The 26,607-nt window shown below is 44.2% G+C and overlaps 1 protein-coding gene across 2 annotated transcripts in view; it reads left to right on the top strand.

Moving 5' to 3' along the window:
- Positions 1–26,607, top strand: part of LOC111262181 (uncharacterized) — a 99,625-nt gene that overhangs the window by 59,909 nt on the left and 13,109 nt on the right. The window contains exons 1-3 of one of the 2 annotated variants that reach the window (XM_022836267.2): positions 5,792–6,526; positions 11,626–11,668; positions 17,200–18,247. In XM_022836267.2, coding sequence (XP_022692002.1) covers positions 6,516–6,526; positions 11,626–11,668; positions 17,200–18,247 — 1,102 coding nt within the window. In that variant the 5' untranslated portion in view covers positions 5,792–6,515. Of the gene's footprint in view, positions 1–5,791; positions 6,527–11,625; positions 11,669–17,199; positions 18,248–26,607 lie in introns of those variants that run through there. The other variant, XM_022836252.2, reaches the window with a different exon arrangement.

Here is a 26,607-nt window from a genome sequence, read left to right as displayed (position 1 = left end):
CCCTACGGATATCCGAGGCAAACATATACCAACTCAGGGGCGACAATTGTAAGAACGTATAAGGAACATATCAGGAACCATGCACAATATGCAAAGAAAACATTACAATAGATCTGAACTAGCCTTTTCTGTGTGGGCCATTCATCCGTTGGTCGCAGCTTCCAGGGACCGTCCGCTTCAACATGAATGCAAGATCATCTATGCAATGAATCAACAAATACTCCATTAGGTATCCTGCAATTAAAAAAGAAACGGTCGTCGTCTTGAGTGCCGTAGTAGCCATATAGGCGTGCTTCCCGTTCCTGGAGTGTCTATCTACATTGCTCGTAAAACTCCTTTTCTAACTCGGGCTATTGTTGGGTCAACTATGGCTTGCTTCTATCAGTATTGGCGCTTGCTAGTTGCACCCGAACTTCAATGGTACCTAGAGTTGCTCACTTTACTTCGCTTGTTACAGCGAACCTATTCTAGCCCGCCGACAAATGAATCTTACATTGACTTTGAGCATCGTACCGGATACAGCCACATACAAGCTATCCGCAACTTGGGTTCTTCCACCTTGCCGAAAGTGGGGACTGAACGTGACGACGATGGCGTACTAAAGCCCCACTTCCCTGGTTCACACCTGCACGCTTATGGGAGAGAGCTGCTGTAAAAGCGAAGTGCCATTTAGTGTTCCTACCTCACCCCAGTAAGACTGTATAAATTTACTAAGTTAGTGCACAAGTTATGTTGGTTTTTATATATTGCTTCACATTTCTAATTTAGCCTTCTAAGTTAGCTCGTGATCCGATGTTTTGCAGCGTTGCAGAGCTTCCTCGTTGCTATACAGGGAGAGCCCTGTCTTTATCGCTTTGTACGAATCGTAGAACTTCGACCTTGTATATGTAAATGTATCCGGCAGGCCCGATGGGTTTTAGAGATCGGTATTTCGAACAACAAAAAGAGGAAAAAGGAACACTTAACAAAAACAAACACTTACCAATTTAATAGGCATATCTAGAAAAGCTAAGTGTATCCCAAACGAAATGAAGCTTTATTCAATATCCATTGAACGATTTGGCTTTTCAGTTGTCGGAACTCTTACGTCAAGACTGTTGTTACTTAAGAGTTCACAATAAGTATCAATTATATATCAATAAGTATAAGTAATGCTAGTGCCGTAACGCTAATGGAACTAACTAATTCTCAAACCGCTAAAGATCCCCGAAGTCGTACTATTTTGAAGAACGCAGGCATTGCAGTCTGAAATCACAAAGATGTTACCAATCAATACTTTTCGGATGGACGAAGCGCAGATCTTTTATAGAGAAAAAGCGAAATGTCCTGCCATCGTGCGCCTTTTGAATAGCCGCCATTACTCGAAGGTAACATACGCATACGTCATTTATTTAAAGGTGAATGAAGTGGTGTCATTAAAAGAAGTAGGACAACAGAGAAGACGTTCTTGAATAGCTAATGGATGCACTGTACCAGACCACTGCCTGCGTGTCCTGCCAACGACACGCATGCTATATGAAACAAGTAGCGAGTTAGGCATCTTGCTACAAGTAATCGGAAGAAAGCAAAGATGAAGGCGGTAGCTGTGGCCATGGGGGCACGGCGGCAGTCTAAATAAATGCCAGCGAAGTAACTCGGCTGAAAGGGAAAGTAACGCTTTTGTTCAATTTGCGGTCACCCTGCAGGCTCATTTACATAGAGGGACGCCCTAGCTGTGGCAAGAGTATTAACTCTGCTTGCTTTTGCTGTCAGCTAGGTGATGTTGTTCGTGATCTATAATGGTGACTGACTCTCGTATAGATACGACAGCGCGGTACTAGCGAGCTGTTTCATTCCGTCCGAAGCATACGGACGATCTGCCTACGCTTGAGCAGCTGCGCCCGAGCGATGTGTTTGCCACGCGGAGAGAGCGAAAAAAGCCGAAAATTGAAAAATTTATCACGAATTTCTAACACCGCCGTCAACTACAACGCTTACAGAGTATTCGTCTACATTGAAAAGTTTTGTCCGCGTACGGACAGAGCATAGAGCAGTAGTAGTCTCCTTCAATTTTTCCTTCCCATGAGTAGGTAACGATGTCAGAAGGACAGGTACGCACGGTCGTTACGGAGCTGCTGCTGTTGACTGGATGGTAGCAACAGTAGCTGGTTCTGTCAAAACTGAACGGAGGTAATTCGCCAGTCCGAACCATTACCGCTTCTAAAACTGCTTCCTCCTTCCCTCTATTCGCACTTATACGACCCATACAACTTATAAACGTACTGCTGCAAACACAGGTACCAGTACTGCTTAGGCCAAATTCGGCAATCTTAATCAGTGTGGATTTATAGGCCCCAGTCAGAATGAATTCAATTTAGAGCTCGAACTGCGCTTGCTGCCGCTGGGGTTGCCATTTCCGCCGCGAACGTTGTACTCGCTCTGGTTTAACTCTGCCTTGCGTTTTGTGGGTCGCTTGCCAGCGATTACTGTGAGCCTGATAAACACCGTGTGCCCGTTAGTGCTCAATACCATTTCTAGTGAGGGCAAAATATTATTATGACTTCTTGACTTTCCTCTATCAACCACTTTCTCTATCCCCGTCGTCGCCTTCATTCAGCGGCTGCGTTGAGGGGGAACAGTTCTGATCAGCCCTGAGGCTGAGTTTAATCTAAAGAGGGAAAACGAATAGAAAAGAAAATCAGTCGTAACAGCAGGCGAGTCCTCTTGGGAAGCGGAGGAAAAAGAGTCTGCTGCCTTCGCACAGGCAAACCGAAGTCAATATATGTGTGTATATATATACATTCGGAGAAATCAATAGGAAAGTTTTTTGACTGGCTGCACATTGCCCATTTTTTTTTAAATCTTTTTCGGTTACTTTTAGTTTGACCAATAATGTGACCTTTTTCATTCCATTTAGTCCATATTCAAGGATTACACATTTCGGTGGATAATTTTCAAGGCACAACATGAAATAATATAAGACACGGTGAGGATTTTCGTAGAGAGTCCACAGTAAGCATACTCACGACCTGGGCGGTGAACTACACCCAATGTGATTTACCCAATTCAAGAATCGATTAAAGATTAGGGATTTGATTTCGCCGAAGAGTTGGCAATATATGATCGTTATGCCTGGGGCCAAACGAATAGAGTCAATTTACTTAGCCTTGTCTGTTTCTGTCCAAGAAACGATCAAACTGATTCATGCTTCAAGAAAAACGGGTCAACGTGCATACGTGTATGATCAGGACCTACTGGACGTGGTCGGGGATGACCAATATGTTGTGAGATAGATTGTGTCTGGGCAGAATAACCAGCTATAGCGGTGATGCCCATTTTGATCTGGCTGTTTAGCTATGGCTGTTCGATCTACATTGAGTCCGTTTAGAAGCATACAGTCCTTATCCACGTTGAATAAACGTCGCAAGGCGGCCAATCGATTGCCATTTTATAACGAATCGAACGAAAAATAAAAAAAGGGGTTACTCAAATTCTCGGACGTTTAAACTTGGTTCGATTCTAACAAACAAAAGGTTGTTACTGACGGTTGTGGATGGTACGCAAAACTTGAAGGTTGCGTCAAGTTATATACGACCGCACCCGTACTTATGTATGTACGTTTCTATTGAGAACAGGGTTCGTAGACTACGCTGAGTGTGCCTAAAACTGCTCGAGGAAGGGCGTAAATTAGTATTTGGAACGTGACTTCGTTCAGTACAGATAAAGGTAACTGAAAGGATTGGCAAGCCACTGAGGGAAAAAGGGTGCGCGGTTTACATTGCATTTAAAGCTACCGTTAATTGGCCACTCTCGACCATAACCTGGCGTCAGGCCATCTTCGTCTGAAGTTCCTTCCTCTAGCAGTAATTTTCGATTATTTAAAATGAAATCTAAAATTATTTCCAAATAGTTTAAAGTACGTGCCAAATTTCGATGATTAACAAAGTTGTGTTGCAGCCTCATAATCCTTCTTACCTCTACAGTCGTACCTGGAGATTTGACGAGAACTCTGGTGCATGACATTTGTAATTCAACATGTACGTCCACCATCCAGCTGATTGTTGACTTTGGTCAGCTAAAGGCTGTCCTAGCTGAAGTGGATTAGATTAGCTAGCTAAGTGGCATCAAGGCAGAGGGAGGAAATTTCGTGTGGTAGGTGTAGCGTGCTTTATCGATTCCACGCCACCCTGTTGTAGCAGTCTATAGCGGCTTTTCAAAACGATTGTTCATCCACCACGCACTAATACCTACTTCGACAAATTTTAACTTTTTTCTATATTCCTTACCTAATGTTTGCAGACATAAGTTGCAAGGCCGAGTCCCCATTGATAAACCGTCTATCGACCTATGCCTAATAACTGATAAGATAGTAACTAATCAGATGGGTGTGGCTTCGAGGCTACTATCCGTTTCTATTCATAGCTGGCCGAATGTGACTGTCGGTGGGGTTCCGTACGAAAAATGATGACGATGTTTCAATAGCGAGGGGTTGTCTTGACGCTAGTTTTTATCATATTTCATATCAAAATTATGCTTCCGTTTCAAATCATCGCTATTTCTAATCTTGAGGCAAACACCTGTTTGGCCTGTGATGTCAACATTGTACTTAAAGACAATTAAGATTAGCTTTCGATACTCGACTTTGGCTGTCTATTTACATAGCCCTCAACAATAATAACAACATTCGCATAGTTACTTTCGGAAGTAGCAGCAGATTTAACAGCTTTACCCGAAGCCAGCCGAAAAGCGACAACCAGGTCAATAGCAATAGCAACAACACGGACTGAATAAACCAAACAAACTAAGAAAAATTATAAAAACACGAATAACCATGAGATTGCAGACTCAGTCGTAGCTGTGCAGCCTAGTTTTTCAAGGGGGACTTTGTGGAAAGTCAGATTTTCTTTGTTTTTGGCTTTCTCGTTTCAAATGTACACATTCATAAGTTGCATGAGGGCTGGATGGTATGGATTACTTAGAGGCGAGGTTTATAAGCGAACCAAGAATTTACACCCTCCTATCGAACTGCTTCAACTCGCGTCAATCAATGGCCGCTCCGCGCCTCCGCCGAGTAGGCGCAGGGCACAGAGGTTGTTGTTGTTGTTGTTGTTGTTAGTCTGATTTTCTAAAATAACGTACGTAATTTGCGCATCTTGTACAGTCGAACAATTGCTCAGAGGTGCGTTGACGTAACTCATTTTTTTGTCTATTAACGGTAACAATATGAGCGATGCTACGGCCTTAGATGCTGGCTCATTCCTGCTGCTCCCCATGACGGTTCCTGCCTTTCTGTACTCTCTACGTTTTACCGTCCCTTTCGCGCTTTTGACGGTCGGCCAGCGACTAAGCTGCCTGCCGAGCGTCGAGCGCATTCGTTGGCGATTTTTTGTTGCTGACAAGTAGTTTATTGAACCTCCACCCACTTCGTATACACTATCGTATCATTACTTGCATTACATATACGAATTGTCAGAAAACAAGCTGGTCGGCAATAGCGTAAACGTCGTCGTCTGGTCCGTTTTGCGCCTTAAACACGCACCAGTGGCTAGGTGCACAACGTTAAATGCCTGACGCCTGCGGCTGCTGCTGGTTATGCTATTCATCGTTGTGATCCCCAAGCAATCTCCCCAGCCTCGCACTACCTATACGTCGTCGCCTTTTCTCGCTGACCACACGAACAAGGCTATGCTAGCGGGTACTGGATAACGCTACGGCCGTCCCTCTCTCCAGCGCCAACGGATCTTGATTGCCGCCTGTTGCCGTCGTTGTTGATGGCGGAGTCGGTGCTTACGCCAGTTGTGGCGGTGGTGTGATCGTGGACTAATGCCGGAGCAGCGACACCGAACATCCGACAAGTTTGGTGGAGCGCGCGCGTGGGAATCAGCGGAAAGTTAATTGGCCATAATACATTTTACGGTTGGCCATCCGGCGAGATGCAAGCTGCCGTCGCACCGTTATTGAAATTGACAAAAGAAAACGACGTTCCTATAGTAGGATCGGTAGAGGTCGGGGCTGGTATAATAGCAGTAGTTACATAGTTGCTTTATTGAAATCCATGTGTCGCAGCGCCAGGACTAAAACGGATGCCCATGACGACGGTTCGAACGCTGCTTGAAGCCAACTTTGGGAATCAGTGTCGATGTTTTGAGTTCGATAGAAACGGTGCTAGCGAAGCACGAAGATCAAAACATAGTATTCATAATAGTAGTACCAGCGGCAGTAGTAGTAGTATCAGTGTGTGAGAACCGTGGAGCTCGGCTGGTACGGAAACCCAAGGCTCTGTAGCGCCGAAACCCAGGAGACTAACACTGAGAGTTAAGAACCCTGCTATTTACAGTGTGTACATGTATGCTTGTGTGCGACCGTGTGACATCTTAGTGAAACGGCTGAACAAAGCCACAGGTAGGACAGATAGACCCTTTTCCGACAAGGTTGAGGGATAACAGGACAAGCCGATAGGAGCTTTCTTTCTATGGTGGCGTTACCCAACTGGTGATATAACTTGAACGACTGTAAACGTTGCGACGAGGGACTATATGTTGCCCAGGTAAGAAGCACACCGATATCTGTTTTGATGCCGTTCGACGCAGTTGGCGTTCTGGATAACAAGACGAGGACCTGATGTCCATTACGCTTTGAGATTTGTCCTCGGTTGTTTCGCTTCTGCTTACTCCTTCCTTTCTGTCTCATCCGACTCGAAGTCCTCGTATGCCGTCGCTAAGTGTATGTCTGTAGGTGATGTTGGGCCTAATAAGCACTGTTAGCGAAGAGTAAGCATTGAGGCTAGCAGGACCACAAGACGCTAGACCTGCAGGGTAGCACGACCGCTAGACGCAGCTGCACTAGACTAACAGGGTGTTGCGCGCCCATGTTGCGGCGAAAGACAGGAGGCTTGTGGCACGGTCTCAGAGGAGCATTGGAACCTTTCCTTTCCTACTGACGTGATTGATTCCTAGATGATACTAACTATAAAGCGGTTTGCGTTTTGTGCAAGGGGATCGGGGGAGGTCAATCGATTTTTTTCAGTCAATCCAACCACCATCGTTACCATAGACAGTTACACATGCACACATACCCATGTAAACTGGCACAACATATAACGATAATACGCTTATGTTGCGTGCCATGGTTTAGGAAATTACTATGTGTGCAAGTTAATTTTAAAAGCGTTTTGTTATTGTTATTATAGTTTTTGTTTTGATTGTGAGAGATTGAGGAAGATAGATACGCTGTCGACAGTCAACAACAGCGTAAATATGTCCTGAATCTAGTTGGCGAGGTCTTTATCCAGTGAAGGTGGAGACTGGCCTAGATGTAAGCAGTGGATTTAAAATGCTAGCATTTATGCCGTATCTCGTAAACTAACGGATTAGTGTATATTGTCGTTGCTAGACTGCTGTTTCTATAGCCTTGTGAATATTGTCGCCACCTTTCATTGCCGACTAAACAAGGCGGGCTAACTGTGTCGAAAGCCGCTACTATTCATTCGTAGATCATAGTTCCTTTCGTGAGTTAGTTATTTCATCGAGACATATGACTAGCTATGCTGACTTACGAGTCCTGCACAGCATTTGAAGACTGATTGTTTCATTAGTATCAATAACAACGCAAATCTCAATAGGAACATAAACGAATTATTGTCAATCGATCGATCATTTTCAATCGTCACACAAATACTAAGGGTACACTCGTTACCTCCGTCACAATAGAAGCGTGTTTATTTAGAGAGCTGTAAGGGCTGCAAGTCCAACGATCGCCGAGGCACGTTTGTAGGTATTGTCGTATTGCTTTACTAGAATACTATATAATAGTATAAGTTGTGATACTAGCATTAATCAATAGAATAGTAGCAGACGCGCGACAGCGGCAAGAAAGAGCTCAGTTAGCTTCTTGACAGCGGACCCTTTGCCGTTTCAATATGCAGCGTGTGGCAATTGATCGTTGATTCCTGTCTGGGTCGCAAAATGCCTGGCATCTTCACTTTTTCTCTCACCTTGATTTACCAATAGCCGCAACAATTGCTCTTCTGCTGCTGTTGAGTGGGTGTCTCCGACATGATATGCCGGCCACGAGTTACCCTGCCGAATGGTGTACCCTAAACATGCCAAAGTACAATCCTACACCTGTGTTGCCAACCTGTTACTGCATGTCATACTGTGCGTGAGACGTGCAGAAAACGTTCACGTATTTCTAGTGCGTAGTCAGGCCAACGATGATTGTGGGTAAATCGCCTGCTACAAAGATATCCCCTAGGAGATTCTGTGCAGTAATATCATCGGAGTTATAGTAGTCATAATAATTATTATAGAACAAATAATAATATTTATGTAATAATAGCTCTTCTCTACCTTCGATTTTATCAGGTGTTGTTGTTGTACACATCAGTCACACTTTTTCTTTTACTGCAGTGTCACGCAGGAGGCAGACGTCAGACATGGCAAACAGTAGATCCGGAAGGGCTACCTTTATCACACTAGGTATTAGGTTGCCCCCTTAAATTGGTATATATTTAACTATGTATTAAATAGTTGGTAGCGTGGTCTAATCAGGCAGACTACGGAAAAACGCAAAGCGTTATGCTCGTTTGGGCCCTTTCTCGAACCCTTTTTCTTTTCATTATATCATTAGCAGTTACCATTTCTGTCTGAAAACTCTCAGTGATCAGTGCCGAACGAAATCAGTGACAATTCTGTTCAAGGAGCAGTAAGCTGGTCCTAAGACAAAACCCTTTCTACTATTTCGACTAGTCTGTACTCTATATTTAGAGTATATATTAGTCTATACTCATTCTTTTTTGTTGTTCGTGATATTAGACTGGGTGTGATACGCTCAATGCTGTCCAACTACTGATCGGTAGCGTTGGCGCCCTGGCCAGCGAAAATTGATGAGGACCCCATTAACCGTAACTGCATTTAAATTATATTTTTCCACCCTGCACTTTGCTCGCTGGCGTCCCCAACCAGGCGATGGGTCACGAAGCATAGCAGCTTGAAACGAAATGGTTTCGATATGGTGCGATCCGGTGAAGTTTTTGTTACGGGTGCCGATCCGTTTCTAGTGTGCCCTGTCGCTCACGAGTGCTCAACAGTGACCCGTAATGGCTTTAGTGTTTTAGGTTCATGTATCAAGTACATGAAAATCAGTCATCTCTGATTAGAAAACACGACAACACGGGGTTTAATGGGCCTCTGTGCCATGATAATGTCATGCGAACAGCGTCATGTGATCTGTGTAGATGATGAAGTAGAGTTAAGCAAGACGACGTACGTTCGTGTGAGTAATTGAGCGATACCTAAGGAGCAAGGATGTTCCTGATTTTAAGTTGGTTATTTTCTCAGCGTTGACGCGGATACTGCCCGTAATGGCGGTTCAATTCAGCTACCACCAGCTCAGGATCAAAACCTAACTAGGTAAAGTAACGGTGATGCGGCCTGTTGTGATACCATGTTGCAATTAGACATATGCAAGATCAAGTCAAAAATGCTGTCGGTGTTAGCGATCAATCAGTTTATGCTTCTCAATCATCACGAAGACATTGCCCCGAGCCCTGCATGGCTACTAATCCGCTACTGTTACCCGAATCCCCTGACAAGCTAAGGGGAAGATAGTCATTCAACGTATATTACTGACAGCAACAGTGGAATGCTGCTAGCCTGAACAAAGTCATTATTCGTTCACGATGATGATTATGGTTTTGCTGATTTGATAATGATGGGTAAACCAGATGGGGCTGAAGGCTCTGATGAAGCTAGTCAGATCATGGCTGGCTAACGTAGTGCCTTATAGGAGTCCGCTTACAGGCGTTTACGCACTGTTCTCGTTGGAACGTGTCGGCTTCGTTAGCAAGCTTTCTCCACGGTCTCCAATTTACGATATCGGCAGGTCGTCTCGGCCTGCCTACCTGCCTCTCTAAGGCTAAGGCCTCCCTGACATTGCTAATAAGCATGCATGACGATAAGGTTCTAGCGACGCGCATTCTCCAGATAACAATTTATAGATAATAATTAATGATTTACTGAAGGTACTCGCGGCGAGAGTGTTTCTGACCGCATATCGCAGGCCTTGTTGCTATCGCGTTCATGCTATTCGCGCCGAAACAGCATTTTTCCGTAGAGCCTACCCCAGTTATTAGTTGTGTGTTTAACATTCATTACTCATACTTCGGTAGGATACATACACGTTTTCGCATGACTGATGAGTGTCTTCCTGAAATTTATCATTGTACAAGTCGTCTACTGTCAGTTAAACAATTGAATGCGGCTATCTTTCGGCGGCAAAAAGTATCTGTGTTTGAGTCCGCAAGAACGGATGTCTGCGTCCGTGGGGGTAGATGCGACGTAGCCAAACATTTGAATGAACTGTGGCCGTGGCATCGGAAGACAAAACAAAGTTCCATTAGTAGCTAAACTGCCGCTGCTTTCACCATTGCTTGTTTCGACTGAACGGTGTTTTTACCTTGGCACTTTCAATTGTTCGCTGAGATATCTCTCCTTAGTGGACAATCAACGTCGATGGCGTGCAATCAACGATATACGCAGCAGTGATTACGTCAGTAACGGGCTATAGGATTATTGCCTCTTCGTTTAGCGAAGCACAGCCTTTTGAACGCTGGGAAAGGCTGGCCGTAAAGGCCAACGGATTGAAAAGTCGACGCAATATTCGTATACTATACCTGTCGTCCTGTCGCCGTGCGGATTGGGAAGAGATGAATAATGTGCTTACAATCAATGGCACGTATAAATAGTTGCGTTAATTTAAGCTAAATGTGTGTAACATTTAATCAGTGTTGGATTATACAAAAACAAACTCTCTGTCGTAACGACAGGGAGCGTCCTCTACCGCTGTCGCTACCGAAAAGCTACTGAGTGGGTCTAATTTTTGTCCCGAAGCTATACTAGTTTTACCATGGTAGTTAGTTTTGTAAAAGAATGGAAACAGACGAATGTGTGAGACGCTACCCTCGACCAAAGTTCATGCCAGACAACAACCGTGACCAATCTGGCAACAGCGATGGTAGGGCATATTTGGCAACGAAAGTAACAACCATAGTCGTAATTAGCCTTTTATTATCAAACAGTGAAATCATTTGTACGCTATCTGATAACAGATTAACTCGGCGTCAATTTTCGATTACTCGATGAGCTTGAATCAGTAGCTATTATTATTATACGAAGTTCTTTCTTGGCCAATGGTGCTTATACGATCTCTGATTGTGATAGTAATAACCCTGGTTTTTTTTCTATCTAACAGTTATTATGTGCCAGGAGCGACGCCTTTCTTACGCTTTCGAGTCATGATACTATGTGTAATGTAGAACTGCTGTTAGATATATCATTTACGCTGTATATAGTTGGCAACTTATTTAAGATGTATTATTTTTATGTTGATAAAGAGAATTTTATCATTCGAAGAAAAAAATTGCAAGAATATAGTTACATTGAAGGGGCTCAGTGTCGATCTATTGCTGTTTTTATCGGAAGGGTTAATTCTAGAAAGTTTGAATGTCTGTACACACAACGGCGTCTTGATCACCTGTCTTATAGCTTTCTATTCGTATATTGATTTTTTTTTTGTTACAGTCAATATTTAACTATTATACTATAGCCGTCAATTAATTGACAACATTTCTCTGTTGTTTTTTTACAGGTTATTAACGCTGGTGATTTTGGCGGTAACGTGTTGTAGTTCTGTAAGTACCCTTACTATTCTCACCCGTAGAGTGCATTGCTCTAGATGCGACCAGTTTCGCGTATGTTACTTGCTAAACTTAAACGTCTATTGATCCCCTAACCTAGTAAACCATGATCGCATAATAGCATTTAGTTCTTACATTCGTACTAATGTTCAAATCTCGATCCAGCTTACATCCGTATAGTCATTTCATCATGAAGGACAACCGCAGCGAAATGGCCGCTACAATCTATCGAATATACACACACTAGTTTTTAATTTTTTATATGCCGCTGTTTGTTTGTACGTGAGTGAACCCCGACGCGTTTTGCTTAACTACCATTATTCGGTATGGCCTAGTAGGTGTCATAGTGGCTACTGCTATCAAATAGAGCTGGACACCATAGAGGGTCCAAAGATTAGCTAAGGCCGTCTTCGTCATCGAAAGCAATATGTCACTCCATTAATGGCCAGGCAGCGCGGCGTCTATGTACTGGACATTGATAAATCCTCAAACGAGTGAGAAGGCCACATCAGTCAGTCAACGACATGCCGGCACGCGGACGCCTAGCTTAATTAACAACGTCAGCGTCTTCCTATAACTCTTTTTGTATTTGATTTCCTGTCCTGTTGGAACTGGGCGAATTTTCTAATGACCTTCAAGTTGAATATTTCAAGTTGCAGCGTTGCTGAACCTGCGCTTTGTTTTACCTTGAAGTTTTCGGATTTCCGCGTTCCAATCGACGTAGCGATATACAAAGAGTGTGCACAATTTTCAAGATGAATACGATATCTAAACACTTGTTTCAGTGTATCACGCTCTCAAGATGTCGAGCAGCGACTGAATTTAAGTATACTGAACGATTGGCTCACTTGGCCACGGACAGCTCCGTAGGGAATGCTTTCAGAACGGAATGCTCACAATAATTTTGCGAAGAAGGTAGGCGCTGGCTTAATTTTCGATTTACACAAGCCAATCTGGTGGATCTGTTGTTATAGTATGACTTGACTCTCCAGCCTTGAATAATCATAGACCTTAGCACGCCGCATTCAGATGCAATGGCGAACTTGTCTATCCGTCTGCTAGTAAGGTGGTGATTATCATACAGTGCTAGATAGTGTACACTTGATTCTTTGTTGGGCTCGTGGCAATGCTCAAACCGCCCATTTTTTAATTCAGTAGGATCGTAATGTATAGGTTGCTTCCGCAGGTAGTATGTTCCGACATTTATTCGGGTTTCCGGTTTTTCGGACTTGCAGTATTCTCACATAACTGACTCGTTTTCCTGTTATGGTTTTGTCATTAGCAGTAAATTGTGCGGTCCACACCTGTGATCGGTCACGGCTTGCGTAGGCACATTTGATTCCGGCAAATGGATGATCAGGCCGGAACAGAATGTACCATGCTTCTAGAACGTACGACATGTACGTACTCAGAATAACTCTCAGCCTAGCAAACAACGATACAGCGGCGACAAAACGCTTCTGACTACTACTTATTTAGCGCACCCAGAAATCAGTAAGAACGGGCAAGGAAACGAAAGCAGTTCATTCATTAGGAAGTGGACCAATGCACGCCGGTACCTTTCATCCATTTCCGATATGGGCTGAACCTCCGAACCGTTACGTAAACCGATATACATGTATGTATAAGTAAATAACGGTTATTACTTGGGCGATTGTTTTCTAGTTGTTTAAATAGAGTACGTCATCTTTTTTCTACTGACAAGATAACAAATCTCTGGTCGAGTTTTGTTCTGCCCATCATCTTAAGCGCACGATATATACGCGCCGTTATTAAGCTAGACAGATGTGCGTCCTCGAACGGTCGCCGTAATGGAAATCTTCCGCTATTTACAATATACTCAAACGAGATCAAGAAAAAGATAGACAGACATTCGTCCCTGTATATCCAAGGGTCTCGTTCGCGGAGTTGAGCTGTTGTTGAAATTATATGCAACGATGTGTAAGGCCAGATATGCAAAACATTCTTAATTGACCCTCTTTCCTATTTTATTACTGGCGTGCCTTCTTCTCCATAACGACGAGACTAATTGCAGACTGATAAACTTCCAAGAATGTCCGTTAAGCTTTCGGTGCAACGCTAAGGAACCGAATACCTTCACGGAAAAGCATCTGTTTTACGCAACGATTTTTGTAAGATCATTTTTGTGTCGTTGTTGTTTTTCGTCTCTCCTCCACTCTGGACCAAATGAAGATTATCAACGATTGTATTGCGATAACTACTATCTCTGAGAACAGTAGAGCCATTCGCGAAGGCTCTTTTCGTAGTTTGCCCCGCTCCGTCTTCTTTGTTCGCCGAGGGTTGTCGGAGGCAAAGAAGACACAAATTAGATGGCCAGCTTAGCTAAATCTGGTTACTCAATTATAGGCTTACTGCTAGTAATATTCAACGGCATCCTGTATTGCCACAAAATAGAATGAGGAACGACTTTTGACTGTCCATTCATCCACTACAGCTGACGTCGTTTGCAAAATTATCCGTTAGCTTTCTCATTCAGATCGCCACCTCGGCTGCATGGCCTTCTAAAACAATAACATTGTGACCTATTCAGTGGGCGTTGATCAGCAAGGTGTCCTATATACGCTTGCAGTCTACACAAGTTACTACCTTGCAAGATTGGTTATTTCTGTTTAACTCGTGTACAAATGTATCCATGCGTGGGCATATGCACACCCTCCAGTCTAGTAAATGCATTTCGTAGAGCTTCACGCGCTCTCTCGGAATACATACACGGTTATACCTGGTTGACCAAGTATACAGTATATATATGCATGATTGGGCTAATCAGCAAAGAATGGCTGTCTTTTCGTCCGAAAAAAAAAAATTCGACCCTACTACGCTGTTAACCGTCACTATCTAAAATCGTCATTGATCTCTTACCTGGTTCGTTTCGTCTCGCCTCTTCTTCTTCTGGCTTGTGGTGTGAATATTTTGCCCAACTGGCTTTTTTAGACCCTCTTCTTTGTCAGATATACTGCATTTTGGGGGAAGTGGTAATACACTACACGAGATCTGTAAAATGTGGTGGGTGCAAAAAAACCTTCCAGTGAAATTCTTTCAAAATGGCTATTGCAACCTTTAACACGTGTGAAAGAAGCCTTGTTCCTTCTATTAAATCTTTCCTGGCGCATGGTTTTATTCGCACGGTTCTATTATTCCCTTTATAGGCTTTTGTCGTGTATGAGATCCTTTCAAATCCTTCGAATGCAAATAATGGTCTTCACCAAACGGGTTCCTGCTTTAATTCTGTGTTTAGACGTATCTTTTAAAGCCATTCACTTAAGTTTCTACTCGATGTTAATGTAGAGGTACTACTTCTGAAGATGCTACTTCGCAAACCACTAAGCATCAATTTCAGTTACAAGTTTGCACGGTACAGCACGTTGCTTCAGTTATTGATTTGATATAGCTAAAGGTAATATTTGGTGTGTCGAGCAATGCACAATTTCCGTCACGAGCATCCGCCCTCAGAGCCCGAAGTTAAGCAGAACTTCGGTCGGCTACGCAGCTAACATATATGTGTGTAAGAATAATCATATATATATATATAGGGTCGAAACAAATAAACACAAGGCAATTCTTGGCCCCATCTAGATTAATCAATTTTGCTTTGCAACCTAAAGAATCAGTCTTTGCTTTCGCTCCCTCTAAACTGCCTTTACAGAAATAGGGTAAGAGCCGCGCTTCTTCGTTGTGGTCTATATTGGGATGCGTTGTTTACTATATTGCCTGTTAAGCGGATTTACACACTTAATCAGTTTTTGCCTTAAACCCTCTACACATCGCATGAACTGGTTCTGATTTGAGGCCTTAACGTGACCTTAATTCGGTCCGTATCTATGTCGTTTTTCTGCTCTGGTATTCGTTGTATGGTAGTAGGTTTCGCCAAGGGACCAGCTATACGGGCGAAGGTAAACATGGCGGATTCATGGATTATAGTGGACTGTTTGCTACTGACGGTCCGTTGGAGCTGTTCATGCGGTCCCACCTTCACCACATGATCACTCCAGTATTTCGTATTGCACCGATCCCCCTAAACTATATCGTACGCATACTACCAAATACAGGCTCGTGGACATTGCCATAAACACGCTGGCCTGTCGGTTTTAACACCTATTCCTTGTCTGGCCTCTATTTCCTTTGGTTTCTTCTTCTGCACTGATGGCCGGGGGCCAGTCTTCGCTGTCCTGACAAACGTGCTATACGCACGGCCACCCAAACCATCTCACCCACCGTACTACAGCCACCTAGTTCGTCCGCCCGTCCATTTAGATTTCGTTGCCCCACTTATACGACAATCCCGTGCTGGTGCAACACTTCCCGCAGACAGTACGCCTCCTTGATTTTTCCAATGCCTTCCTACAGTGAAGCCGCTGACATCCTTGCTTTTGCCAAGATAAGCCATACAGGCGATTGCTCATCAGCCTGTTAGGACATGGTGCTCGGTGTCTGCTCTCGGTTCGTTCGTGCGTCGTCTATCACCTTCACAGGTCTTTTTCTTCGACAGGTGACAGCCCAATATACTCAAGAATTGGATCCAACTGTTCTGCAATCGATCGCCCTGGATTATTAATGTTGACTGGATTATCTATTACTTCGACATCTTTTTGGCTATGTGGTTGACTGAACGCGCAAATCCACATGGGTTATAGTGTGCCGGTATAGCTGGATTGACGTCTCTTCGAAATAACGTTTCCGTCAAGTCACCTTACGAAAAAAAAAACAAACACAGCGTATTTGAAGATAGAAACAATACAACGAGCGAGTTTCTGTCTTCGTCTCTATGATACAGAAGAGGCATAGGGCGTAGGGCTCGAACGTGAAAAAATCTTGCTTGTTCATATAACGTGCCGTAACCACCTGTCATTCCTAGCCAGCGCTGATCTTTGGCGGAATACAGGCGGTTGGCGAAATCGCCTCACATTTCTTCGCGGTTACGCAACAGACGTCTAGAGTATGTAATGGCTCGCGCATCGAAGTGCTCCGACTGCGCTGAAAGAGCTAATATGCAAGAATGATTTATGGTCATACATTGCTTACTGAATAATACCGCCACTATCACAGTAGCTAAGATGGGATCTGAAACCGAAGATTCATTGTGTCATCAATGAACCCGTTGCATCGCTGGCTGCAGACGTCGTTGTCCTGCGAACGCGCTGCGTATCGTCATCATAGTTTAGCATTATAGACCGCAACTTAAGCTGGCCAAGAACGAGCGGGCTTTTTGTGCACTAAGTTCAACTACGGTGACACTCAATACAACAACTGCTTGCCGTCTGTGAAATAACAATGTGGATTTGCAGAACGATTTGAAAACCTGATGATGAAGGTCATTTTCCTGACCTTTGCTTGTTGATTGGGAATTGTACCGGTGAAATCTTAAGATGAATCGTAGTAAAGACGAAATAAGAACTATACATCCTTATTGAGAATCCATTTATATAATTATTAAACAGTAATAATAATAATGCTTTACTCTTCTTTCGCGTTGCTAATTTCGTTATGTTCTGCCTAATTGGTTGCAGGCCATTTACGGCGCCTTGTTGAAACAGGGCGGCGAAGAGTCGGAAACGGGGTCAACTTTATACCGGCGTCTGCTCAGAAACCCGTCGGAAGTTGTATCCGAACCACGAAGCCACAACCGTCGGATCATCGCGGCTGCCGGTGACTACGGGCATAATCAAAAACAAAAACTACGAGTTCCTAGTGACGGTCCTCAGCGTCAGAACCCTATGGCCGCCACCGAGGGCGACGATATGTGGTACTTACAGCGGCTTGAAGCTGAATTATTACCCGGAGTGGCGAGTGGAACAAGGATGGGTGTCGGCAGAGCTGGAGCCGAGACCGAAATCGCCGCAGAAATCAGTGCTGACTCGAAAGTCAACGTCTCCGCCAAGAGACGTCAACGTCTGACATCTGACACTGACGTCGATGTAACTAAGCAATCGGAGCACCCAAAAGCGTCATCGCTTGTGGCGTTCTCCAGCCGCCGAAATTGGCATCGCACGCGTCTTGTCGCGGCGACAATAACTACAACGGAAGCAGCACTCACGTTGATACGAAGGCAGTCCAAAAAAACCGGTACGTCTCGAATCCGAAAAACAAGTACAACAAACGCAACCCTAACGGCGAGAGGGATAGCGCCGTTAAGCAGAAATGCAGCAATCGTCACTACAGAAAGGAGCGACACTTCAACGCCTGTAGCATTTACCACTGTGGATCCGCTAACGACTTTCTTCATATCAAGAGTTCTGGAAGAAGCGTTCAATGATCCGAAAGTGACGAATAGAAGACCAGAGACTGTTGTTGCTGCTGAAAGGACGAGCAGCAGCCCAAACGTAAAAAACGCACAATTTGTTCCAATTACAAAAAGCCAAAGGCGGTCGCCGCAGGCGGCGATCGACCACAACACGAAGCGTAAATGCAAACGGAAGCATCGAGTTCGGTCGCTACCGAACGTGGGTCACAATCGGCGAGGACGGTTGAGGAATATGTGTTCCATGGGACTCGTTTGCATTGGACGCAAGCATAGTAACGTCACTGCACCGTCTAAGGGATGCCAAAACGAATTTGGTAAGTTTATATAATTAGCGCTAAAGCAACCCGCTACGTTGGTTGATTAGTTAGTTGTTCTTATGTCAATTAATAGGAAAATCAGTAGATAAGGGTGTGGGATAGCGGAAAATCATGATTTCATATAGTAATAAAATTGATAACCATCAACAATAATAGTAGTAATAATAATACATGCTGTCATATTACTTAAAGCGGTAGGAGGTACTAGGACCATTGGAATAATAGTGTGTAAGTGAATGAGGCAGGCGTAATTTGCGGCCGGGTTCTGTACACTACTGTATCTGCTTCTAGATACAAACCTTTACCACTACAGGTTTACCTAGGCCAATACTTACTGCGTCCGTGACCAAGCTAGTCCTGCTTCTGTTGTTTTGAAACCCTACTTAATGACTTGACGGATCGATATTTTGCTTTGGTTCCTTTTGGCCTTGTGGATTTGTATCAGTAGCTGCCGAAAGGAACGGCTTGAGACAGTCAAATAAGGCATTATTATGTTTATTATTAATTGTTATTATTAAGGCATTATTAAGTTAATTATGTTTATGCACTACACCGCTGAATGAGACAGCACTTTTCGTCGTAGACCTTCGCCATCGTTGTAGCTCGTCAAGATGTCACGTGTTTTTACGTGACATAAAAACACGATGGTATTGACTTTTGTGGGGCCCTGTGGGATATCGACAAAGCACTTTTATCGGTGCAATAAACTGGAACGGAATAGCATCGCCGTGCCGTCTTTCGCTTTATGTCTACGTAGTAGTTGGTCGTTCATAAGTCTGTTTTTTTTTTCTAGTTTTAAAATGAGACCAAATAACATGGATTTTTACACACGTTACATATTTTCTCTACATGATAATGCTATTATTGTTATTATTTTTTTTTTATCTATATCTAAGTCATCACATTACTGTCTAACAAGCGCAAAATCGATTTCATATTTACACAATATAGAGGTCTCTGAATGGAAGTACAGCTTAGATCAGACAGTCTATTAGAACGATTTCATGATAAAACATCGTTGTTGCAGTGAGTAGATAATAGATGAAGTGCGCGCACCTCAAAGAACCGGCGCACTTGGGGGGTACACTAAATGCGTTACTGCAATACTCCGTGAAGCGTCTTCCACACGACGGAAAAGAATCTAGCAGTTCCATGACTATCCCGTGCAGCATCTATTTCTTTTCTTTCACCCCTGCGGCCCTCTTTGTTGCCTCCGAGTTAAACCAGTTGTTCAATATTACGCGACAGCGAGACATTTTTGTTAAGTGAGTACATACATATCACTTAACAAGTGGTGCGCGAGGACGAATAAATACTAAGTTAGATATCCTGATAGGAACTTGTTTTTTTCCTGTAATAACCCTGAGAGCCCGTCGAATAAAGACATCAAAGTGACGCGCCTAGTCCTTCTTGTTACAGTTGTCATTGTCGGCGAAGAAGTAGCGGCCGCCGTCAGAAGAAAGGCCGCACCTTCTTGGCTCACGGTCGCCGTCCTCTGGCCAAATGTATTGCTTTTTCTATTGCTCATGTTAACGCTGTAGGCCTAACATACGGTATGGTCAGTGGTAGCGAGCCGTCGACGATACTCAATATGTGTCGACATTACTCAATCTCGCACGATGAGAGTTCGATGGGTAGATCTACGAATTTTGCTATACCAGAATCACAGCATCTGCTCAGGTTAAGCGATGTTAGCGGCACCCGGTGAGAGTTGGAATGGTGCTCGACCGACTCCGTTCTCGACGACCGGCATCGCCGAAGCCCGAAGCCGGACAAAGGTGGCGGCAAATTTTTTCTTTAAAAAGAAAAAAACAAAGACCCAACTACGCTGCCCCATTCGCCAGCAGAAATAGCCACTCGCACACAACACGTAGATTGGACGTACGGAAGAGGCACCGTCGCAATCGATGGTTGCGATGCTGCTGCGCCAAAAAAGAACAGAATCGCGACACCTCGAAAAGTAATCGTCCATATCGGTTATTGCTGTCTGCAACTGGACAGAACGCGATTCGAAAAGGAAGAGGAGCGTGGCGCTAAGACGAAGCTTTCACTCGGCGGACGCTTGCTCAATAATCGCGCAGTATTGTTATTCCCTGTCTCCTTGTCACCTCAAGAGAAACCTCATTGGAACCTGTGCAGTCGGTGCTGCTAGTAGCCCTTAACAGCAATAGACGGAAGAGAGACAGTCGTCACTGATAAGGGAGAAGACTACTACGATGATGATTCGCGACCGTAGCACCAGCTACGAACGATGGCGACCAAATCACGACGATACATTCGGGTCTGGCTTGTTTCGCTAGGTCTGGGGCGGCAACAGGCCCGCTAGAGAACAAGTAGATAAACAGATAGGCGAATGCTTGAAAATGTAAAGTAGTACCTCTGCATGTCTTTTCTACGGGAGCCGCCGCCGCCGCCGCTGCTGTTGGGCTAGAGTCGCATGCCGCATGGACTAGGTTGGTGGAGATCAGTGAAAGACCGATGAAGGTCGGCGCGGAGCCATCGTTCTAGTAAGTTCAGCGAGTTAAAGAACTCCCACAAGTGAGCGTTGGTTGAGCAACAATGTCTGTACGCTCACCATGCTCATTGCTGGTCGTACTTGTTATCGCCAATCACTTGTTCTGGGTCTCCGCGGGATTCGTGGAAGCTTTCGCACTTCTGGCGACTGGCGCAATCGTGAGCGGTAAATCAGCCGCGTAAACCTCGACCTGAAGCGGCAAAAAGGGAGCTACTCTGACAGGCAGAGAAGGTAGTGCGGTGAGCGCAGTGCGCGGACGCTGACTCGCGGCTGGCGAGGTTCTGTTAACTGGGGTGTCGGCGAACGCTGTTGATCTTTTTCGCAGATGACACGCAGGTGCTTTCGACGTGAATCTAGAGGGACGAACCCAAAAAAAGAGAACGAAGGATACATAGTGAAAGTGCCCGTTTGTAGATTCGGCATCACACCGGGCGATTTCACGGGGCGGCTATTAACCTACGATGTGTAAAATTCTGCAAGTGCGAAAAAACGCCAAATAAAGACAGAACCAAGGCGTATCAGTACGCATAGATCACAAGGTTTATAGCGTTAGAATGCAGGGAACGAAGCGTTTACACGTCTCTACAGACGATCGGTCGAGTGATAGACAACGATCTTCGACTAACTACTTTACGTTCTCAAGCTATTTGCTGACTGGCTAGCCAATAATGTAGAAGAACTTAATTCAATTAACGAGCGGTGAGTTAAAGGAGAGCGCTGCTAGGCCTAACATTAAGTGAAGACTGCGCGCCTACATCACACAATTTGTTAGGTTTTTTGGTCCAGATAATGAACATCGACACGCCATTTTCAACAAAAACAAGCTCCTATTGACAGCCCGATGATAAGCTCGATGCAATCCCGTGATTATTCATCATTTGGGGTAACCATCGTTTTATGCCGTCAGCTTACGACTGTCAATCATGTCAGCAAAGACTTTGAATGTCTGGGGTGCTGAATGATACTTACTTGTTCAACGAAGACTGATCAGTTGCCAACAACATTTTTTCTTGGAAAGCAACAGGATAAGAACTGTGCAAGAGGCCCTTGTTTTCGCTTTGTCACTTCGTGGTCCATAGGAAGTCAGTCTAATAGCAATCAGTCGCACTAAATGCTGTTATGTTTAACGGGTATTGACATTCGGAACGTTGCGATTCAATTTTGAGACGGCATTACTCATAATGACGTCTTATCTTAGGATAATCATAGCAGAAGATTGTGAAATTCGGCCGTCTGTCATCTGCCTTGTTTGTTGGCCACTAATGGCTGCACTTTTCCTTCCCTCTTTTCCTCCTTCCTTCTACCTTTCTAAACAGTTTTCGTTTATCAAAGCGAATGTCTATCGACTACGAGAAGAGTCGCAGGTTGCGCTATTAATTTATACGGCTGTAATGGATAGATCTTTAGCGACTTTATGCGATACGCGTGTTAGCCGAAGTCTTTCGATGTAGAAGGACCAGGCCTTATTTCGCTTTTGTTGGCACTCAAGCGGGCGACGTTTAAGGCGAGCTGAATTTCATGCGGGTCAGACCAAAAGGTTGGCCCAATCTGCTTTTCACATTTCGGTCTTCTATTACTGCCATTACGCCCAATGTGCGAGATAGACTGTATGTGTCATGTGGAAACCCAATCCCGCCAACTATCTATCCGAATGAGTCTAATATTGTGTCCGTCTCTGTACTGAAAGAACCGCTTGTCAATATCATCAATCATAAAGCAGCTGACGCGGCTGGTTTTGCCAGGAATGAAGCAAAGAGTGATCCGATCTATGAAGCTGGCGTTGTTAATCCAAGATTGAAGAAACGATTAACTTTTCAGCAGCTGGTGCTAAACCCTATAATTATAACTCTTTTTATTTAAAGATAATGTTATTATGTGACAAAAAGCAGAAAGCATTGTAATTTTGGGAACATGCGGGATTATCCTTGTGATGTTTCTTGCAATCATAAGTTGCTAAGGAAATAATCATATATGTAAGAAGTTCAGAACTAGCGGTATCAATCTCATCTGTGCAGATCATTAACAATGAATGAATCGCCTCTTGTTCACTATACCACTATTATCTAAGCCATCAGCTATAGCAACAGAAAAAAGTTATTCTCGTATAACTTACGTATTACAGCTAATAGTTTACCCCGGGGCTACCGGCTGTATCTGTTCGAAAGATGTCTGTATGCTGCTCGCTGTGACAATCAATAGCTCCTCTTCGCTCGCAGCTAGACAGCGTGTAAAATGATAAAGGTACGACGCGATGCTTAGTAGAGAACAGGGTCAGCAACCGATTCTGGTGGGTGGGTGGGTGGCTGGGGCATTTCATCGCCGTCGCGCTTTACCCTGTCTCTCTACCTTCCCTCCTGTCTCCATGCCCTAGCATTTGTTTTGTCCCATCTTAGTGTTTTGAGCTACAGCTTCGGCTTCTTCGGTATAGGTCTTCAGACTGTCAAATAATGAGGGGTAACACCCATACGCTAAAAAACAAGGGACACATAGGACATGGTAGACGCGGTGGGGTCCAGTCCCGTCTCGTTGGTCGAGTCGGTCAGTGGGTTCCCTTCTTACTTCTTTAGTTGGTCAATCCCTACCTTTCTGCAAGTAAGATATACCAAACACGATAGAGGTAGCACGCGGATAGCGGTGGGTAGCACAAACGAGTCTCCAGGACCGCTTTTGCTAGTTTATAAAAACAACTGTTTCGCTCTTTCACCCACAAACACAGTACGGAAGTAGAAAGCTTCATCAGACACAGGGAGGAGCAAGATCTGGACTATTGAATGAAAGGCGCAAAGAAGGGGTAAAGATTTCTTCCTGTTTACCTTGCTTCCCGTTCTTCTCGAATTCGTAGTATATAGAATGGGTTTTTGATGCCCTCTGTGTTCAAACTATAGATGACATATAGCAGACGTATTCGAATCGACTCAGTACTCAATCCAGGCCAACTGAACTAGGAACAGACCGAGGCTTAGGGGATTACAGACAGTGTAAGGAAGCTCAGAACCAGCGGACAGTCAAACGACGCACCTTAGTGGGTCACAACAGCACATTACTGGGCACAGAAAAAAATAACGAAGTCTTCATTCAATGGCGTAGGGGCTCACTTAAAAAGCTACTGAGACGGTCCCGGTGACGATCTAGGGCATAGATGCCGGTGTCATTGTCGCCTGTGAAGAGTAGGCAAATAAGGCCGCAACAAATCCCTTACCCTCTATCTCCTCATCTTCTTCGCCCGAGAGTTCCGCTTATGGATGTACTATAAAATATGGTACCGGCACGTATATCTTATAAAAGCAGTTTTGATTTTCCTATTGCTTATGTTGATACTATTACTATTTATGACAAAATAGCTCTCCGGCCTGTCTCTTTTTCAGCACTGACGTATCAGATTGTGCTTTCAGTGCTGCGCTCTGGTTGTCTATATAGACAACTGAAGCATTTAGCAAATGAGTCACATTTAGTGCGACAGTTTGTATTTGGCTTTACAATAGGTCTATTTTCTTGTTTATTGACATTTACATTGATGTGGGACCTCGGAGACTGCTGGAACAGCAGGAACAACATAGGCGGGTTTTTTCAACCATCTACTTATTCGCGCAGACTTGCTTATATACGCGTACGTTTTACCGCGATTGTACATATATTGAAGCACAAGCCAGAGCATAACACGTGTTTGCACGTGAGGTACGTCGTTGTTCGAGAGCCTGTGCTGAGTTGTTGATCTGGGCTGGCACTGGCGGTAATGGACCGCTAGCCCAGCTTTCGGGTTGCAGTACGTACTAAAGAGCCGTTTTAGCCAATAGGTTCCGCATTGACTGTCGATCAGAGGAACTTGACAGGTTTCGACTACGCAAAAACCTAGCTTATACTGCGGAGTCGCGTAATACGCCAGCGTAGACAAAAACGCAGTAGATTGTATTCATCCTTATAAATTATTAAATCTTTGTTTCTGTTTTAAAAACCAAAGATCTATACGACATGTTTTGGTCGCTATTTGCTTCTATGCGACTGGTCCAAGTAATGACGTTTTTTTCTTTAGTCATTTACGACATGGTCATATACTTCCCTACCTCTCTAGTATCCTACCTACTCCGGAGCGGAAAAGATTCTTGCGAAGCCTGCTTTCTCGCGCCGGAGCTCATCGACGGAACGCTATTAACCTACGCTTTTATGTAACTTCTAAGGTTGCCGGTTGATTTTACACGCGCGCAGACAGGTAGACAGTATTATCTCAGGTAGCATTTCATTTTCAAGGCTCTTTTTTGACGTTGACTGACCCACTGGACTTTGCTCACTATCTTCTTTGGTTTGGTTTGAGACTACTGATCAAAATGGGTCGTTCAGGCCCGGACGTTCAGTAAAGAAGGCGGGAATTTGCGGTATCTAAGTCTGACTGATGACACAAAAGCGCCGGCACCCGCGTCGGTGTGGTCTTTGGTGCGCCTGGACGATTGGTACAATATGGGCAGTGAGTCACTGGATCGTCCCGTAGTGACTGCATTCGCCATTTTTGGATCGGCAACCAAAGATGAAGAGTAGTTGCTCAACGGATTTACTTTACACAATGCGCAGAAAAGAATGGCGGATGCTATTGGTTACATATGAACAGCGAAAACATCGTAGACACAACTAGGTTTAGGCTGTCGCCTGATCGACCCCAGCGACGCCGTTGAAGAAAAAAGACAGCAATTGTAGTATAAGACGCGTTGTGTAAACCAGGAGGATAGATTTTTTGTTAACACAAACGTGCCGTTTACATCCTTGAGGCGATGGTTCTGGGAGTTGCAGCAGGATCATCATGCTGTAGCACAATTTTCAAGGGACAAATAACCATTGATGTCGTCTAATCCTGCCCTTAGTATCGGTCAAATCAATCCAAAAAAAACAGACTGCGAAGCGAAGAACTTTCATCTAATAAACTCCTGCGCTCGTTGCTACTGCTGCTGGTAGTGACATTGTAGGTACGCTTGCCTCCAGACAGTGGTCAAGGGGCTCAAGGGGGTCAAGTTCCAAACTGGGATAGACCTTTGTAGAACTGCCGCTACACACCCCTATTATTCAGCGCGATCCACAACAGTTTACAAAACAGCAAATTTAGCGTTTTCATATCTTACGTCCGAAAGTGTCTTCACGCATTATCAAAAAGGACGCCTGACCCTAAAAGCTCGTTGCAAATGTTCCTGTTTTGAACATACACTTCATGTATGCCCTTGACGTTAGTAAGCAAACGCGTTCCTATCTAAATGATCGCGCATATTTTTCTTTTTTTAGTAAAAACCTTTATCATTGCCTTAGATGTGCGCCTACCTACTGGGATAGAAAGTAAATATACTTCAGTTCTTCTAGTTGGAGCACAGACGAGTGAAATCCTACTTTTCATTCACTAAACTCTGTTGCCGTCTCGCCGGCATATTATTAGTTTACGAGATACTTTACTAGGAGATACGTTCTATTAAACTCAGCCACCGACCGGTGGCTTCTCATTAACTAATCATTAGTTACTTAATGGGGTTGATTTTATCGCACTGCGGTTGTTTAAACGGGATTATTCAATATCCATAAGTTTTATGGCAAAGAGTACTCACTGTTGCTTCACTAAATCTAGCACCGCTCTCCAGTTAGATATTAACAGCTTATGTACCAATCGAGTAAACGCCGCACCCCCGCACGTCCCTTTCGGACCACAGAAATGGTGGCATTTTCCTCCGCGAGCACTCACTGTACACGTTGTGCGTGCACACAAGATAAATGCAGAAGCAGTCGTGCAATACGAATAACGCGATCATCAGAATGAAACGTCACAGAAATACGTGAGACGACAGTGACATATAGATGTCGGATTAAATGCTAT

This window comes from Varroa jacobsoni, unplaced genomic scaffold (assembly GCF_002532875.2).
Source record: "Varroa jacobsoni isolate VJ856 unplaced genomic scaffold, vjacob_1.0 scaffold_67, whole genome shotgun sequence".
NCBI lineage: Eukaryota > Metazoa > Arthropoda > Arachnida > Mesostigmata > Varroidae > Varroa > Varroa jacobsoni.
This window is presented reverse-complemented; position numbering and strand designations above follow the sequence as displayed.